Below are 17581 nucleotides of genomic sequence, written 5' to 3'. Positions count from 1 at the left end.
CTGGCAATTTTGTATGTAAAATGCTCCAAGGAATGTGCATTATCCATACACGTATCTCTGTATTTCAGTAATAGCTGTGCCAGAGAAATCACTTTCACAAATGCCAGCTATTTAGAACTGCCTTTTTTCCCTGCTGTTTGCAGGCCTTTTCTGCTTTTGACAAGGACAATACGGGGGCAATATCAGCCCAGGATTTTCGGCAGGTGCTTCACCACTTCTGTTTTACGCTATCAGAAAAGCAATTCAACCTTCTCCTCAGACTTCAGCGGCTGCGTGGGGAGCACTCCATAGACTGGAAATATTTCCTGCAGAAATTCAACTTTCTCTCAGAGGTACGTATGGTATCAAGACCCTCTCAAGTGAAGATGTTGTCCAGGGATTGGGGATGGGGGAGAGCAGTTGATTTTTAACTGTATATACATATTGAGAAACTCTGGAGAGCCAAGATATGGACATACATTTTGAGTTGAGAAACCCTGGAAAGCCAAGATATGGACACATTTGTTTATATTGTGTTAGTTGTATTTGTACCCTAACTTGTTTTCAAGCTTCTTGGGCTGTCGTCTGTGTAAACAACCCTGAGAAGTTTGTTAAATTGGCATATGGTTAGTCAGTGAGCTTCACAGCTGAGGAGAGCTTTAAGCATGGGTCTCTCTAATCCAATCCTCCACTCTATCCAAGTCATCACATTGCTCTCCAGCAAAAGCAAAAGGCAAAGTCCTTTCCCTACTGAGAACAGTAGAAGAACTACCGATAGAGCTTTCAAGTACAACTCAGTTCCACATTTAGGGTAAGAAGAAGATAGATCTCTACAACTAGAAGAGGGGGAAATGCTAAAGATAACTGTTGCACTAGAGGAGGTGAGGGTAGGTTGAAAAGTTGTGATCCTGCATATGAAGTGGAGAGAGAGCTAAAATGCATTATAAAGGGCAGTGGAGTTGCTTTTATATTGCATGACTTAATCCTTGAATGATTTGGGATGCCTAAAACCAGGGCTTTTTTTGTAGCAAGAACTTCTTTGCATATTAGGCTACACACACACACACACACACACACACACGATGTAGCCAATCCTCCAAGAGCTTACAGAGCCTACTGTAAGTTCTTGGAAGATTGGCTGCATCAGGGGTGTGTGGTCTAATATGCAAAAGAGTTCCTGCTACAAAAAAAATGTTGGAAATATGTATCTGTTTTGTATGTCCTTTGCAGTGTTCTAAAGTGTGGGAATAAAATTAACTTGGAAAATTTTATCAACCCCACCTCCCCCTTCCAGCGCACCAGGGGCCTAGGAGGAAAAAAGAACCACATGTACAGCTTTTTTGTCTGTTCACCTATAGACAATTTGGTTTTCACAAACCAGCATTTAGTGTCAAGACAGAGCTTGAACTTACGCAATACTGTACATCAGTGTGAACTCGACATTGCTCCAAATAGTTCATCTGTAGTTAGGCCCTCAGCTGGTAGTGATCACATCCCTTAGAACTCTTTATTAGTCCCCAACTGCTGTTCATCCAGCCCTTGAGTGAGCTCACCCTGTTCTCTTTGAGTCATCTTTTTTCTGAACTGAAAGACCTCAAATTTGTTAGTCTTCCTCATATTCTATTTTAATGGTAATTATTTTGTGCCCCCCTTTCCACCAGAATGGGGGCTTGTTTGGGATCCTGTGCATGTTATTTCAGAAGTTAGTATTGCTGGACTTAAAGGCCCACTGCAGCTTTTAATATTGTTGGTGGTGTTGTTGTTAGATTTAATTGATCACCCTATCCCAGCCAAAGCCAGTTTCTGGACAATGTACAGCAGATACAAACAATGCATAGATTAAAACAAAACTGGTTTTAAAACAATAAAATTTCAAACCTTGATGGTTTAAACCCTTTGGTTGCATAAAACGTGGATTCCAATATCTCTACACTAATACACAGAGTATGGGAAACAAACAGGAGGAAATGGAAGTCCTAATAAAGGACATCTGTTGGAAGTACAACTCTGCTAAAAATGAAAAGTCAAATAGATTCCTGACTTGTCTTGCTGACAACTTCCTTTTCCAGAAAGTGAAGAAGGAAACAAGGGGATCTGCTATCTTGGATTTGATTCTCACCAACAAGGAAGAATTGATTGAAGAACTGGAAATAGTGGGCACCCTGGGCAGTAGTGACCATGTGATTTTAGAATTTATAGTCTTAGGGAAGGGAAAAGCTATACGTAGTCAGACTTATAGGTTGGACTTCAGAAAGGCAAACTTTGATAAACTTAGAACTATGCTGGGTAAAATCCCATGGTCAGAGATACTTAGGAGGAAGAGGGTTCAGGAGGGGTGGGAGATTCTTAAAAGCGAAATACTGAAAGCGCAATCACAGACGATTCCTATGAGGAGAAAAAATTGAAAAAGCCTAAAGAAGTCGAAGTGGCTCCATAAACAGCTCTCTAAAGACTTGAGAAATAAAAAAGACTCCTTTAGGAATTGGAAGGAGGGCCTTATAACCAAGGATGAATATAAACAAATCACCAGTGCTTTTAGAGAAAAAGTTAGGAAAGCTAAAGCTCGGTATGAGCTTAGGCTGGCCAAAGATGCTAAAAACAACAAAAAAGGGGTTTATTCTTAAGAAAATAAGGAGTAAGAAAAAGAGCAAGGACATGGTAGGTCCATTGCGAGGGCAAGAAAGTGAAATTGGAACAGATAATGAAGAGAGGGCGGAACTGCTCAATCCCTACTTTTCCTCAGTCTTCTCTTCTGAGGGAAACGGTGCTCAACATAGCAAAAAGAGAACATATAAGGAGGATATGAAGTTCCAACCTAGGATCAGCATAGGGGTAGTACATAAACACCTAGTTTCTGTAAATAAAACAAAGTCCTCAGGGCCAGAAGAATTGCATCCAAGGGTTCTAAAAGAGCTTGCGGATGTAATTTCTGAGCCTTTGGCTATTATTTTTGAGAATTCTTTGAGAACAGGAGATGTGCCGGAAGATTAGAGGCAGGCAAATGTTGTCCCCATCTTCAAGAAGGGGAAAAAAGACAATCCGGGTAACTCCCGACCCATCAGCTTGACGTCTATACCTGGAAAAGTTTTAGAACAAATCATCGAACAGTCGGTCCTAGAACATTTAGAAAGAACGGATGTGATTACTAAGAGCCACCATGGTTTTCTCAAGAACAAGTCATGTCAGACTAACCTGATCTCTTTTTTTTGAGAAAGTGACTACCTTGCTGGATCAGAGGAATGCTGTAGACATTGTTTATCTTGATTTCAGTAAGGTTTTTGACAAAGTTCCACATACTATCCTTGCTGACAAGTTGGTGAAATGTGGTTTGGATCCTGTTACCGTTAGGTGGATCTGTAACTGGTTGACAAATCACATCCCAAGAGTGCTTATGAATGGTTCCTCATCCTCTTGGAGAGGAGTGACAAGTGGAGTGCCTCAAGGATCTGTCTTGGGACATGTTTTGTTCAACATCTTTATCAATGATTTGGATGAAGGTATAGAGGGAATGCTTACTAAATTTGCAGATGATACTAAATTGGGAGGGGTTGCAAACACAGAAGAAGACAGAAACAGGATACAGGATGACCTTGACAGACTGGAAAACTTGTCTAAAACCAATAAAATGAATTTTAACAGGGATAAATGTAAAGTTCTGCATTTAGGTAGGAAAAATCCAACACATGCTTATAGGATGGTGTAGACTTATCTTAGCAGTAGTATGTGCGAAAAGAATCTAGGGGTCTTAGTGGATCATACGCTGAACATGAGTCAACAGTGTGATGTGGTGGCTAAAAAGGCAAATGCAATTTTGGGCTGTATCAACAGACATATAGTGTCCAGATCACGTGATGTGATGGTATCGCTTTACTCTGCTCTGGTAAGACCTCACCTGGAGTATTGTGTTCAGTTTTGGGCACCATATTTTCAGAAGGATATAGACAATCTGGAATGGGTCCAGAGGAGGGCAATGAAGATGGTAAGGGGTCTGGAGACCAAGTCCTATGAGGAAAGGTTGAAGGAGCTGGGGATGTTTAGCCTGGAGAAGAGGCAGCTAAGAGGTGATATGATCACCATCTTCAAGTATTTGAAGGGCTGTCATCTAGAGGATGGTGTGGAATTGTTTTCTGTGGCCCCGGAAAGTAGGACCAGAACTAATGGGTTGAAATTAAATCAAACGAGTTTCCGGCTCTACATTAGGAAGAACTTCCTGACCGTTAGAGCGATTCCTCAGTGGAACAGGCTTCCTTGAGAGGTGGTGGGCTTTCCTTCCTTGGAGGTTTTTAAACAGAGGCTAGATGGCCATCTGACAGCAATGATCCTGTGAATTTAGGGCAAAGTGTTTGTGAGTTTCCTGCATTGTGCAGGGAGTTGGACTGGATGACTTTAGAAGTCCCTTCCAACTCTATGATTCTATGGTGTCCTGTTAATTGTATTCTTCTTGCAGACTGTTGGGAGCATATGGGTGAGAGGAAATTCCTGGAGGCGGATTGGACAAAAGGAAGGGCAACAACTCTCACTGTCTTCAATGAAAAGCCTGGCATAACATATCTGCCTTACAGGCCCTGTGGAATTGCAGAAGGTCCCTCAGGGCCTGGATGTTATCTGGCAGAGAGTTCTACCAGGTAGGGGCTGGGACTGAAAAAGCCCTTGCCCTAGTTGAGGACAGCCAGATTTTTTAGGGCTGGGGATCACCAGCAGATTATTACCAGCAGAGCGCAACGCCCTACCAGAGACATAACAAAGAAGATCGTCCCATGGATACGTTGGTCCCAGACTGCTCAATCCCTTGAAGGTCAAAACCAAAACCTTGAATCTGACTCGGTACTCAAGTGGAAGCCACTGTAGCTACGGCCACCCCCCACCACCCAATAAGTATTTAAAACCTGAGGAAGAGAAAATTGGGAATTGATTTTAACATCAAGTATTATATAACGTCAAATAACTTACTTATCAGAAATGTGTAGATTCAAACCATATCGTTTGAATCTACACATTTCTGATAAGTAATTTATTTCTGATAAGGAAGTTATACTAGCAAAGTATCTAAGTTAGCCCCTAGTTAAACATACAAAATCAACATAGAATTATTTCCGCACACTTTTACTAGGGGTGCGCACTGCCCCCCCCCCCCCCCCCGGTATTTTTTTGGGTTCTGGTCTATTGAACCCGAAAAATATCGGTATTTTCATTATTCCTGAATTCCAATACCAGTATGGCATTTGTTTTCAGGAAACCCAATTTTTTTTCTATCTCTATTATAGTCAATGGTCCCAATAAGGTATAATGGATAATCAATCTAGGGGGTATCTGGGGTTTAGGGGGCTGCTTTTTGAGGTATCAAATTTTCATCATAGCTGCTGATGCCTCCCAAAATCCCCCAAGTTTAAAAAAGATTCGAGCGCGGGGGGGGGGGTCCAATTCTATGGGCTCACAAAGAAGGTGCCTCCAATTAGAGCAATGGAGGGGGGGAAAATGAGTTTAAAGGGATTGTGGTTTCTTTAAATACCTTCTCCAAGCTGTGCAACTCCATGGTGATTGAGCTCCAAAGTCATTTAAAGGGCATCTAAAAGGCTCACAGTCCTTTTTAACACCTTCTCCAAATGCCTGGAAGGCATTTAAACATACTGCAAGCCCTTTAAATGCCTATGGAGTTCATTCGCTACAGAGTTGTGCAGCTTAGAGAAGGCATTTAAAGGGACCACAATCCCTTTAAATGCCCTTTGACTATCTGGCGGTCCCAAAAATCCCAAATATTTTCAGGATTTTTGAGGCTTGGCCATTTTTGATAGCCGAACAGTAACTCAAATCTATACCCAGCTGAATATCCAGAAAACACCGATAAGGCTGAATAGCCAGAAAATACCAATATCTGTCCAGAAAATACTGATAAGGACTGACTACAACCAGGGTGATGCTCGCCTTCATCATCATCATCATCATCATCATCATCATCATCATCAGAATCTTAATTCCTTAGACGACTCTGACAAACTCTGACCAGGCCAAGGCTGGCCTTTTATTTTCTCTGACCACAGCATTAAAACCTGGGTTTGCTATTGGCCTGCCCATGGCAGATAAGCCCGCACCTTCAGACCCAATACCCCATCCTTGAGACGTTGAGCAGCAAAAGGGAGCACTGAAATGCCTTCCAGTCATGCCTTCCCCAACTGTCATCACTTTCCTGGCCAACCCACAATGCTGGCCAGGCAGGCTTGCTGGGGAAGGAATGGGGAGGCATTGAAATATGCCTCTCTGATATGTCTTTCCTTCTCCAGCCAACCTGCCATGGCGGCACAGCTGGGGAAAGGATGACAGATTGGGAAGGCATGTTTAAATACCCCCTTGCCTTCCGTCTTCCCTTTCCCAGCCAACCTGCTGAAAGGGATGAGGAGGCATATAAACATGCCTTCCTGATCTTTCTTCCCTTCCACAGTCTTTTCTTGAACTGGATCACATTCTGCATCATAATGTCTTGATAGAATGCGGGTCATCTCCTTGGTGATGTACTTGAAGGTGCCCCAAGGCATACAGAAAGAAGCCCTGAAGTGTTGGTCATCCCATTCCCCTGGGTTAGTCACAGAACCCCAGAAACCACTGAGACTTACCAAGGACCTAGAGTACATGACAGTTGCCAGGTCACCGATGAACAGCTACTCCAGTCATGGGGTACCATTTTGTCACCATTTTAGTCTACAAAAGTGCTCATTGTGCAGGGCTAGCTTCTTGTAAAAGGGAATCAATGGAGAATTTCCTCTGGTCTGACACCCATTTCTTCCCCTCTGCACTCCGCTTGCTTCCTTTTCACTCTGCTAAAAGGGGCAGTGTGCAAAGGATTCTCCGATCCTGGGGAAATAGTTTATTGATCAAATCCTCCTTTGGCAGGAAGTTTCTGTTTGTACCAAACATTCTTTTTGGGAAGAAACAGAAAACATGAAGCAGAAAAGAGCAAGCTTCTGTCACTTTTATGCCAAGCCAAGATGCCTGCTGTGGGAAAGGAGGTCTGGTATTTTATGTAACAAGAAACTGTACTCATCTTTTGCTTCAGTATTTTGTAGTTCCACTTCTTATCTTTCCCCAAGTGCTTATTTTTGATCATAAGTAAAATATTTCTTTAAAATCCATGCTTTGGTTTCTGAAATACTTTCTAGCTGAGGGGTCCCCCACCTTTTTGGAGCCTGCAGGCATCTTTGGAACTATGACACAGCATGGTAGGCACACAAAATGGCTGCTGCAACTTATCCTTCAGTCATACAGTGAATATTCTTGTGCTATGGTGGCAGCTGGTGCAAAGCAATGTTTTTAAAACATTGGCCAGTCAGAAACTTTGCTGTGTGAAAGCCCCACCCAGCCCCATCCACTTTCTAAAAACTCTTGGTGGGCATCAAGAAAGATATCAGGTGTCATGGCACGCACAGGTACTATATTGAGGATTCTTGTTCTAACTTATTTCTCTCATATGCTGGTCATTTTAAATTCACTCTGCCAAATGAAAGAGAAGGGTAGGTGGGATCCTTTTCCCTGTCTCATACATGCATACTGACTGCATTCGACAAAAGAATTATAGGTTGTATGGGAGAAACCTAGTAATATATTGAAAAAACTGTATCATGGGGCACCTCATGTTGAGAGAACTTGAGAGCCAGTTTGGTGTAGTGATTAAGTGTGCGGACTCTTATCTGGGAGAACTGGGTTTCATTCCCCACTCCTCCACTTGCACCTGCTGGAATGGCCTTGGGTCAACCATAGCTCTGGCAGAGGTTGTCCTTGAAAGGGCAGCTACTGTGAGAGCCCTCTCAGCCCCACCCACCTCACAGGGTGTCTGTTGTGGGGGAGGAAGGTAAAGGAGATTGTGAGCCGCTCTGAGACTGAGATTCGGAGTGGAGGGCAGGATATAAATCCAATATCATCTTCTTCTCATGGGTTGGCTTTGGGGGGAGAATATAAATCTGATGTCTGTTGTAGCAGTAGTTTAGGTCATTGTACATTTTGCATAATAGGATGCACTGAGTTTCAGCACTGCAGCCATACTTCAGAGCAAGGATTGGACTAGATGTGAGGGCATTAGGAGAAGGAGAGAAACTGACAAGGAGGGCCACTTGCAGTGACAATGCACAAAGGAATTCCAAACTCCATTCTGATAGCACTTGTCCATCAAGTTTCCATTGTCTGTGTAAACATGTTGGTGTTCTCCCCTCTGCCATTTCTAAAGTAAGAACTTAAGAGGGGGTTTGATAAAAATATGGAGCAGAGGTCCAACAGTGGCTATTAGCCACAGTGTGTGTGTGTGTGTGTGTGTGTGTGTATACACACACACACACACACACACACAACAATTTTTTGGCCACTGTGCGATACAGAGTGTTGGACTGGATGGGCCATTGGCCTGATCCAACATGGCTTCTCTTATGTTCTTATGTGACACAGAGTGTTGGACTGGATGGGCCATTGGCCTGATCCAACAGGGCTTCTCTTATGTTCTTATGTGACACAGAGTGTTGGACTGGATGGGCCACTGGCCTGATCCAACAGGGCTTCTCTTATGTTCTTCTGTGGCACAGAGTGTTGGACTGGATGGGCCATTGGCCTGATCCAACAGGGCTTCTCTTATGTTCTTATGTGACACAGAGTGTTGGACTGGATGGGCCATTGGCCTGATCCAACAGGGCTTCTCTTATGTGACTCAGGGTGTTGGACTGGATGGGCCATTGGCCTGATCCAACAGGGCTTCTCTTATGTTCTTATGTGACACAGAGTGTTGGACTGGATGGGCCATTGGCCTGATCCAACATGGCTTCTCTTATGTTCTTATGTGACACAGAGTGTTGGACTGGATGAGCCACTGGCCTGATCCAACAGGGCTTCTCTTATGTTCTTATGTGACACAGAGTGTTGGACTGGATGGGCCATTGGCCTGATCCAACATGGCTTCTCTTATGTTCTTATGTGACACAGAGTGTTGGACTGGATGGGCCATTGGCCTGATCCAACAGGGCTTCTCTTATGTTCTTATGTGACACAGAGTGTTGGACTGGATGGGCCACTGGCCTGATCCAACAGGGCTTCTCTTATGTTCTTCTGTGGCACAGAGTGTTGGACTGGATGGGCCATTGGCCTGATCCAACAGGGCTTCTCTTATGTTCTTATGTGACACAGAGTGTTGGACTGGATGAGCCACTGGCCTGATCCAACAGGGCTTCTCTTATGTTCTTATGTGACACTGAGTGTTGGACTGGATGGGCCATTGGCCTGATCCAACATGGCTTCTCTTATGTTCTTATGTTCTTAAAAGCAAGGCTGACCTTGACTGTATAATTCCTTCTATAGCACACAGCATAGGATTCTGTGGTGATTCTTTCATTTGTTTTCCATCTAGACTGAGAGAGAGCATATGAAATTTGCTTGTTGGGAGCTGACGAATCAACAAGTATTGGACCGTATAAAAGAAGTAGTGAATGCTCGTTTTCAGGCCGTTGAGCAAGAGTTCAAAAATGCAGATTGCACAAGAGCAAATGTTGTGTCAAAAGAAGACTTCAGAGATATCTGCCATCGGCGGTTTATGCTTCTGACCGATCAGCAGGTAAAGCACCCAGAAGGGAATTTTCCCAAGGTCTATTAGTGTACTTACTTATCTGACGGAGCTTTGCATGTGTGCCAGTAGTGAGCCATTGTACTATCATGCAGAAATGCAGCAGAAGACTGTGCAATTAACATGACTGTAACTGCTCTCTCCTCAGCCATTCTGTTTGCCCTCATGCTTGGGCTATTGTAGCACACAGTATTTTTTTTCTTTTTCTTTTTGCTTTTATTGCTTCATTCAGCATTTAACAACTTATAACATTAAATAAAACATCACAATATTCATACAAGAGGAGGGTGAGTGTGGTCAAACAGAAAGCTTCAATAGTTATCTTATTTGGGATTAAGAGATAGAAGGGAAAAAAAAAACACTATAACCTATAATACAAACATAAATACCCTGGTCAATTTCTCGTCCCCCCAGTTAATATTTCTTCAACCAATTATAGAATTTTCCCCATTTTTTAAGAGCGTCACATTTCGACACCCCTTTCAATAGATTAGATAGAACATCCATCTCTGCGGCTTGTAGAATTTTATCTACAATCTCCTCTTGAGGAGGGCAGAACTTCTGTCTCCAATATTTGGCAAATAATATTCTTGCCGCTGTGAGAATATAAATTGTTAGATACTCATCCTCTTGTGGAATTTCATTTCTTACTAGAGATAACATCATCTCTGGTTTGAGATGTATGTCTATATTTAAAATCTCTTTTAACAGCCTGTGAATTTTTACCCCAATTTTTTTTGATAATTTACATGACCACCATATATGATAATAAGTACCTATCATTACTCCACATTTCCAACACATAGGTGATATTTTTTTACTGATTTTAGATAATTGCAACGGAGTGATATGCCATCGATGAAATAGTTTAAAGAAATTTTCTCTGTAGTTAACCGGTTTAAGAGTCTTATAATTTAACTTCCAGAAAAAGGACCATTGTTCTAGGTTAATATTCCTTTCTAAATTTTTAGCCCATCTGATCATGGTTTCTTTCACAATTTCGTCTTCTAGCTTTATTTGGATCAGATGGTTGTAAACCTTTTTGATAACCTTATTCTTTTCCATTAATAATATTTTATCGAAATTTCCTTTAGTAAACCCCTTTATTTTGTCCTTATTATATTTTGACAACATTGACAATGACACACAGTATTTTAATATTCTCCAATGGAGAATGAGCAGAAAGGGCAGGAAAATAATAGGTAGGAGGTATGTCACCTGCAGAATTCTCTGCTGTGCTATTAGTCTTATGGGCCCTGTTCACACAGCGTGTTGAGTCCATGTTAAACTGACCCAGTTCTGTTCCGAATATCTTTGTTCTGGATATTATCAATCAGACTGCCATCTCTCGGCTTGGCTTCGCGAACGAAGATTTAAGAAGGGTGCCATACTGCAATGTGAATCACTCCACGGGGAAACCATCTTCTGCCGTCCACACGACGGCACCATGCAGTTCTTTCTCCCCTCCACTATTATGGACATGTGTGCACTATGTGCATGCAAGCAGTATGCGCATACACACATCATGCATGCATGCGCATAGGTTAAAACATTATGTGGTTATGCGCATATCGCTAAGTAGTAAAAAAAAAATGGCGACCGTAAACCGGATGTCTGAGGCTCGTTTTGCTCTGGGACAGCCTTCAGACATCCGGAAGTTGGTTAATATCGCAGCAAAACTATACAGACGGAGAAAACTTTGAGGTGAAACCGGAGAACTCAAAAAACACTGCAAAGAAGCAGGTAACAAAACAATCCGTTTCCGAGAAGGATTGGGGGGTGCTGCCGGGAGGCAGATGTTGCTGTCTGATCAGTCACTTTAATCTGGAAGGAAACAGCAGCGACATCTGGTTATACTGTGCGTCTGAACAGGGCCACAGATAGCATTTGTTGAACATAAGAACATAAGAGAAGCCATGTTAGATCAGGCCAATGACCCATCCAGTCCAACACTCTGGGTGTTTTCGCACTCACGTTTTACTGGCGCCATGACCCTCCTCACGCCAGCGGATCGGCAGTGATTTCGCACTAGAAGCGCCGGCGCAGCCCATTGCGCCGGCTACTTCCGTCGCTAAGCCAGCGCAAACGTTTTCCTGCATCTTTGCGATTTCCGTTTGCGCTGGCTTAGCGACGGAAGTAGCCGGCGCTTCTGGGTGCGCCGGCGCTTCTGGTGCGAAATCCATGCAGATTCGCCGGCGTCAGGAGGGTCGTGGCGCCTGTAAAACGTGAGTGCGAAAACACCCTCTGTGTCACATAAGAAAAGCCATGTTAGATCAGGCCAATGGCCCATCCAGTCCAACACTCTGTGTCACATAAGAACATAAGAGAAGCCATGTTAGATCAGGCCAATGGCCCATCCAGTCCAACACTCTGTGTCACATAAGAACATAAGAGAAGCCATGTTAGATCAGGCCAATGGCCCATCCAGTCCAACACTCTGTGTCACATAAGAACATAAGAGAAGTGTTGTTTTAAAATTGAGGCTTGTCTGCATAGCATAGCAGCTTTTTACCTATTGCTTTCTAAATGCTCTCAAAGGTGATCCAGATTTTAAAAAATCATTTAGAGTTCAAAAAGCAGTCCATGCTATAAGCTACCAGCTTGATGGCAAAAACCAAGAACAATCGGCTCTGCTATCAATTTTTGTTAGGGAATTCTGTTTGAAATTCTATTTCTTCATCTCAAACAGTGCATTGGATCACTGGATCAAATAATCATTGAGAGGCATTTAACATGAAAAAGCAAAAACATATTTATTACTACAGGGAAAGGGTACTGGGAGGTGAAAATAACAAACACTATAGAACTACATCCTCACACTAGAAGATCACATGCTTAATGGAGGCTGCTTCCTCCTTCTTGACCTCTCTGCCTGAACAAAGGAAGTCACCTGACTAACTGACCAAACAGACAAAACAGGTTTTCCCACTTCTAGACCTTGATTGATAGCAGTCAGTATCTTCTTCCCAGGTCATGCAGACAATAGGGAATCAGGCACAGTGTTAACCCTATCATGACTGGAACTTTAGAACATTGCATAGGACGTACAAAACAGATACATATTTCCAACAACTTGAACACATATTGACCCAATCAATGTGCAGGTAATCTATTTCGTCTAGCCGCTATCTTTAATTTTTTCATCACTTTGTCATCATCTATCTTTTGATCTGGTGGGCAAAAAGAAACTCCCAGAGCTAAGCTTTCTTTTGGGCCCACTATTTCAACCCAAAGCTTTTTCAGAAGCGAATTGTATTTATTTATTTTAGTAGATTTATATTCCGCCCTTTCCCATGAAAGGGCTATGAGCGGATAATCTAATTCTTTTACCTTCTCAGTCTTGCTGGACTGTATACCCTCTCTGACATACATTGCCATCCCACCTCCAACCCTTTCCCCCCATCTTTCCAATATAATTTATATCCAGAAATCACCGTGTCCCACTGATTCTCCTCATCCCACCAAGTTTCTAGAATGCCCACAGTGTCTATATTTTCCCCCAATGCTAAGCATTCCTAGTCCCCAATTTTACCTCAGACACTTCTAGCATTTGTTTTAAAGATTAAAACGGTATGCAGGCAGAAGTGAGCTCTTCAAGAAAGAGCATAAGGTGTGTGTGGGGGGGGGGTTGCCTGTTTTTTTCTACTCACTGATATATATATCAAGGTCAATCAAGGTCTAGAAGTGGGAAAAATATATAAAAATATATATTTTTTGCTTGAATAGTTTGAGAGTCTCTGGAACATGGTCCCTCTTGCACTTAATGGGAAATTGAAATATCCTGCATTTTTGAAGAAATTCAGCATTGAAGCATCAGAAATGCCTGATACACTCAGTGCAAACAATTTTGAAAGCTCTGAAATACCTGCAACGCTAGCTGAACCTGCATCACAGTTGCCTTCACGCCCCAAAACAGCATCCCCTTTACCATCTCCAAACAAGGTAAGTGGGCAGAAGTCTCCTCATCGTATGGTATACTTAAGGAAACAAATCTCAGTTTCTCAGTTTTACTTATTTCATTTGTATTGTCACTCTTCTTCCAAGTTGTTCATAGCAGCATACTTCACTATTGAGAAAGACTGTACCTAGATCACCCAGTGGCTGAGCAGAAATTAATTCCAGGTCTCTCCGTTTTATCCAGGTCTCTCTATTCCAAGTCAAATAACATTTTATTGTTTCCTGTTTTGGACTGCAAAAATAGGGATGTTGCCAAGCGCTCCAGTGGTGTTTAGTGGTGCTCAGCTATAATGCACAGTGAACTGCTGTGCTGATGGTTTTTCCAATTTAGAGCATCAGCTCCACTGTTGGAGGTAGCCATCCAGAACATCAAGTATGTGCACAGAATCATAGAATTATAGAGTTGGAAAGTACCTCCAGGGTCATCTAGTCCAACCCCCTGCACAACACAGGTAATTCACAAATACCTCCTCCTAAATTCAGAGAATCAGCATTGCTGTCAAATGGCCATCTAGCCTCTGTTTAAAAATCTCCAAAAGAGAGCCTACCATCTCCCAAGGACGCTTGTTCCACTGAGGAACTACTTTAACGGTTAGGAAGTTCTTCCTAATGTTGAGCCAAAACCTTTTCTGATTTAATTTCAACCCATTGGTTCTGGTCCAACCTTATGTGGCAACAGAAAACAACTCCACACCATCCACTATATGACAGCCCTTCAAGTACTTGAAGACAGTTATCCTATCACCTCTTAGTCATCTCCTCTCCAGGATAAACACACCCAGCTCTTTTAATCATTCTTCATAGGATTTGGTCTCCAGACCACTCACCATCTTCATCGCCCTCCTCTGGACCCGTTCCAGCTTGCCTATATCCGTCTTAAAATGTGGTGCCCAAAACTGAACACAATAGTCCAGGTGAAGTCTTACCAGAGCAGAGTAAAGCGATACCATCACATCACGTGATCTGGACAATATACTTCTGTTGATACAGCCCAAAATGGCATTTGCCTTTTTAGCCACCACATCACACTGTTGACTCATGTTCAGCTTATGATCCACTAGGACCCCTAGATCCTTTTCGCACATACTACTGCTAAGACAAGTCTCCCCCATCCTATAACCATGCATTGGATTTTTCCTACCTAAATGCAGAACTTTACATTTCTCCCTGTTAAAATTCATTTTATTGATTTTAGCCCAGTTTTCCAGACTGTCAAGGTCATCCTGTTTCTGTCTTCTTCTGTGTTTACAACCCCTCCCAATTTAGTATCATCTGCAAATTTAATAAGTATTCCCTCTGTTCCTTCATCCCAATCATTGATAAAGATGTTGAACAAAACAAGTCCCAGGACAGATCCTTGAGGCACTCCACTTGTCACTCCTCTCCAAGAGGATGAGGAACCATTCACAAGCACTCTTTGGGTGCGATCTGTCAACCAGTTACAGATCCACGTAATGGTAACAGGATCCAAACCACATTTTACCAACTTGTCAACAAGGATAGTATATGGAACTTTGTCAAAAGCCTTACTGAAATCAAGATAAATGATGTCTATAGCATTCCCCTGATCCAGAAAGGTAGTCACTTTCTCGAAAAAAGAGATCAGGTTAGTCTGACATGACTTGTTCTTGAGAAAATGGTAATAGGGTCCAAACTACATTTTACCAATTTGCCAACAAGAATAGTATGTGAAACCTTATCAAAAGCCTCACTGAAATCAAGGTAAACTATGTCTACAGCATTCCCCTGATCCAGCAAAGCACTAACTTTCAGAGAGAGAGAGAGAGAGAATACACGAACACACACATGGGGGAAAAGGAAATATGAACTTATTTTTGAGAAACTTATGCTGGCTTTTAATAATCACAGACATCTTTTCTAAATGTTCAAGGACTGATCGGTTAATGACTTGTTCTAAAAGTTTTCCAGGTATAGACATCAGGCTGACAGGCCAGTAGTTACCTGGATCTTGCTTTTTCCCCTTCTTAAAGACATAGACAACATTTGCCCACCTCCAATCTTCCAGCACCTCACCTGTTCTCCAAGACTTCTTAAAAATAATGATTAGAGGCTCAGAGATCACATCTGCAAGTTCTTTTAGTACCCTTGGATGCAGTTCATATGGACCGCCAGGGTCATCTAGTCCAACCTCCTGCATAATGCAGGAACTTCAGATCATAGAAACGAAGGAGGGTTGGCCCTGGCAACTATTTGGATGGGAGACCTCCAAGGAATACCAGGTTGGTGATCAGAGGCAGGCAATGGCAAGCCACCTCTTAATGTTTCTTGCCTTGAAGACCTCATGGGATTGCCATGAATCAGCTGTGACCAAAAGAGACAAGGTGGGGGTGGAAGTACTTACCAAGCTGGAAAAGGGGCCCAGTCCAATAAAGGTGGGACCTCTTGAGCAGTGGCTATATAGGTACCCGTGAAGGGCTGATAGGGTTTACTTGTTAAATGGTTTCACGTTCGGTTTTAGAATGCCTTTTCAGGGTCCCCGGGTTGCATTTCGGCCTGGGAACCTTAGTTCTGTTAAAGGTTTAGAGTATGTAGTTGAGGATAAGATTGCCAAGGAGTTAGCAGAGGGTGGGATTTTGGGCCCGTTTCTTAATCCTCCAGTGCCTAACCTTAGGGTTTTCCTCTTGGGAGTGGAGCCAAAGAAGGCACCTGGTGAATTTCGTTTGATTCACCACCTTTCTTACCCCAAGGGTGCGTCAGTTAATGATGGGATTCCTGAGCATTTATGCTCAGTTAGGTATACCAGCTTTGATCAGGCCATGGGTATTATGCGATGCTGTGGAAAGGGGGCAGAGATGGCTAAATGCGATATTAAGTCTGTGTTTTGCCTTCTACCTGTCCATCCGGCTGATTTTGAGTTTTTAGGATTTTCCTTTGAGGGGCAATTTTACATGGACAGAGCTTTGCCAATGGGCTGTTCTGTCTCATGTGTGGCTTTTGAGTGTTTCAGCACATTCTTGGAATGGGCTGTTCATGAAAAAGTTGGTCTGCAGGATGTTGTTCACTGTTCGGATGACTACCTCTTTGTGGGTCCTGCAGGGACTGGCCGTTGCACACAGTTGTTGTCTGGCTGCAGAACTGGGGGTTCCGTTGGCTCAGGAAAAGATGGAAGGTCCGGCCCAAAAACTTACCTTTTAAGGAATTGAGCTGGATACCCTGGCGCAATTGTCCAGAATTCCTATTCACAAAGTGGAAGATTTGAGGAGTAGGATTAATTTCTTTCTTCTTAAGAAAAAAGGTCACATTGCTTGAGCTCCGGCAGCTGGTTGGGCATCTTAACTTTGCTTGCAAAGTGGTTGCTCCCGGACGAGCTTTTCTTCGTAGGCTATGCGATGCTATGGCAGGTCTCCGCCTGCCCCAACATAGAACACGGGTTACCAGCAGCATGAGGGAGGATTTAAGGATATGGCAAAGAATTTGTGGAGTCCTTTAATGGGATTTCTTTCTGGAGAGACGGCATGAGGCTTGAGGCAGAGCTTCAGGTCATGTATGATGCTGCCGGGTCCTTAGGTTTTGGGGTTTATTTCCGCGGACATTGGTGCGCGGACACATGGCCAGAGTCATGGGCTCAGGCAGGTTTGAACCGAGATCTAATGTTTCTCGAGTTTTTTCCCATTCTTTTTTTTAATTTATTTTTTATTTATCTGAGATTTATATCCCGCCCTTCCCACCAGGTGGCTCAGGGCGGCTTACAACATGTAAAACTAACATAAAATATAAAATTAAGCATTAAAATTAACATTTCATAATTTATAGTTAAAAATCTAAACAATTATTGTATACATAAACATTAAAATCATACAGCAGTCTTAAAGCTACACTCGATTCAAGTTCGATTTCAGATTCAGTATTTCGGTGTTCAGTGTTCGGTGTTCGATGCCGGTTAGCTGTGGGCCAGCCGGAAGAGGGCTGTCTTACAGGCCCTGCAGAATTGGGTAAAGTCCCACAGGGCCCTTACCTCTTCCGGCAGCTGGTTCCACCAAGATGGAGCCATTACGGAGAAGGCCCTGTCCCTTGTAGCTTTCAAACGGGCTTCCT

General features: G+C 42.9%; 1 protein-coding gene across 1 annotated transcript in view; it reads left to right on the top strand.

The window, feature by feature from the left end:
* Positions 1-17581, top strand: part of EFCAB6 (EF-hand calcium binding domain 6) — a 268908-nt gene that overhangs the window by 207162 nt on the left and 44165 nt on the right. Inside the window, exons 32-34 of the mRNA XM_060258537.1 lie at positions 144-332; positions 9356-9559; positions 13295-13510. Coding sequence (XP_060114520.1) covers positions 144-332; positions 9356-9559; positions 13295-13510 — 609 coding nt within the window. The remainder of the gene's footprint in view (positions 1-143; positions 333-9355; positions 9560-13294; positions 13511-17581) is intronic.

The sequence above is a fragment of the Heteronotia binoei genome, chromosome 17 (genome assembly GCF_032191835.1).
Source record: "Heteronotia binoei isolate CCM8104 ecotype False Entrance Well chromosome 17, APGP_CSIRO_Hbin_v1, whole genome shotgun sequence".
Classification (NCBI taxonomy): domain Eukaryota; kingdom Metazoa; phylum Chordata; class Lepidosauria; order Squamata; family Gekkonidae; genus Heteronotia; species Heteronotia binoei.
Note: the sequence above shows the minus strand (reverse complement) of the source record. Positions and strands in the feature narration are given on the sequence as shown.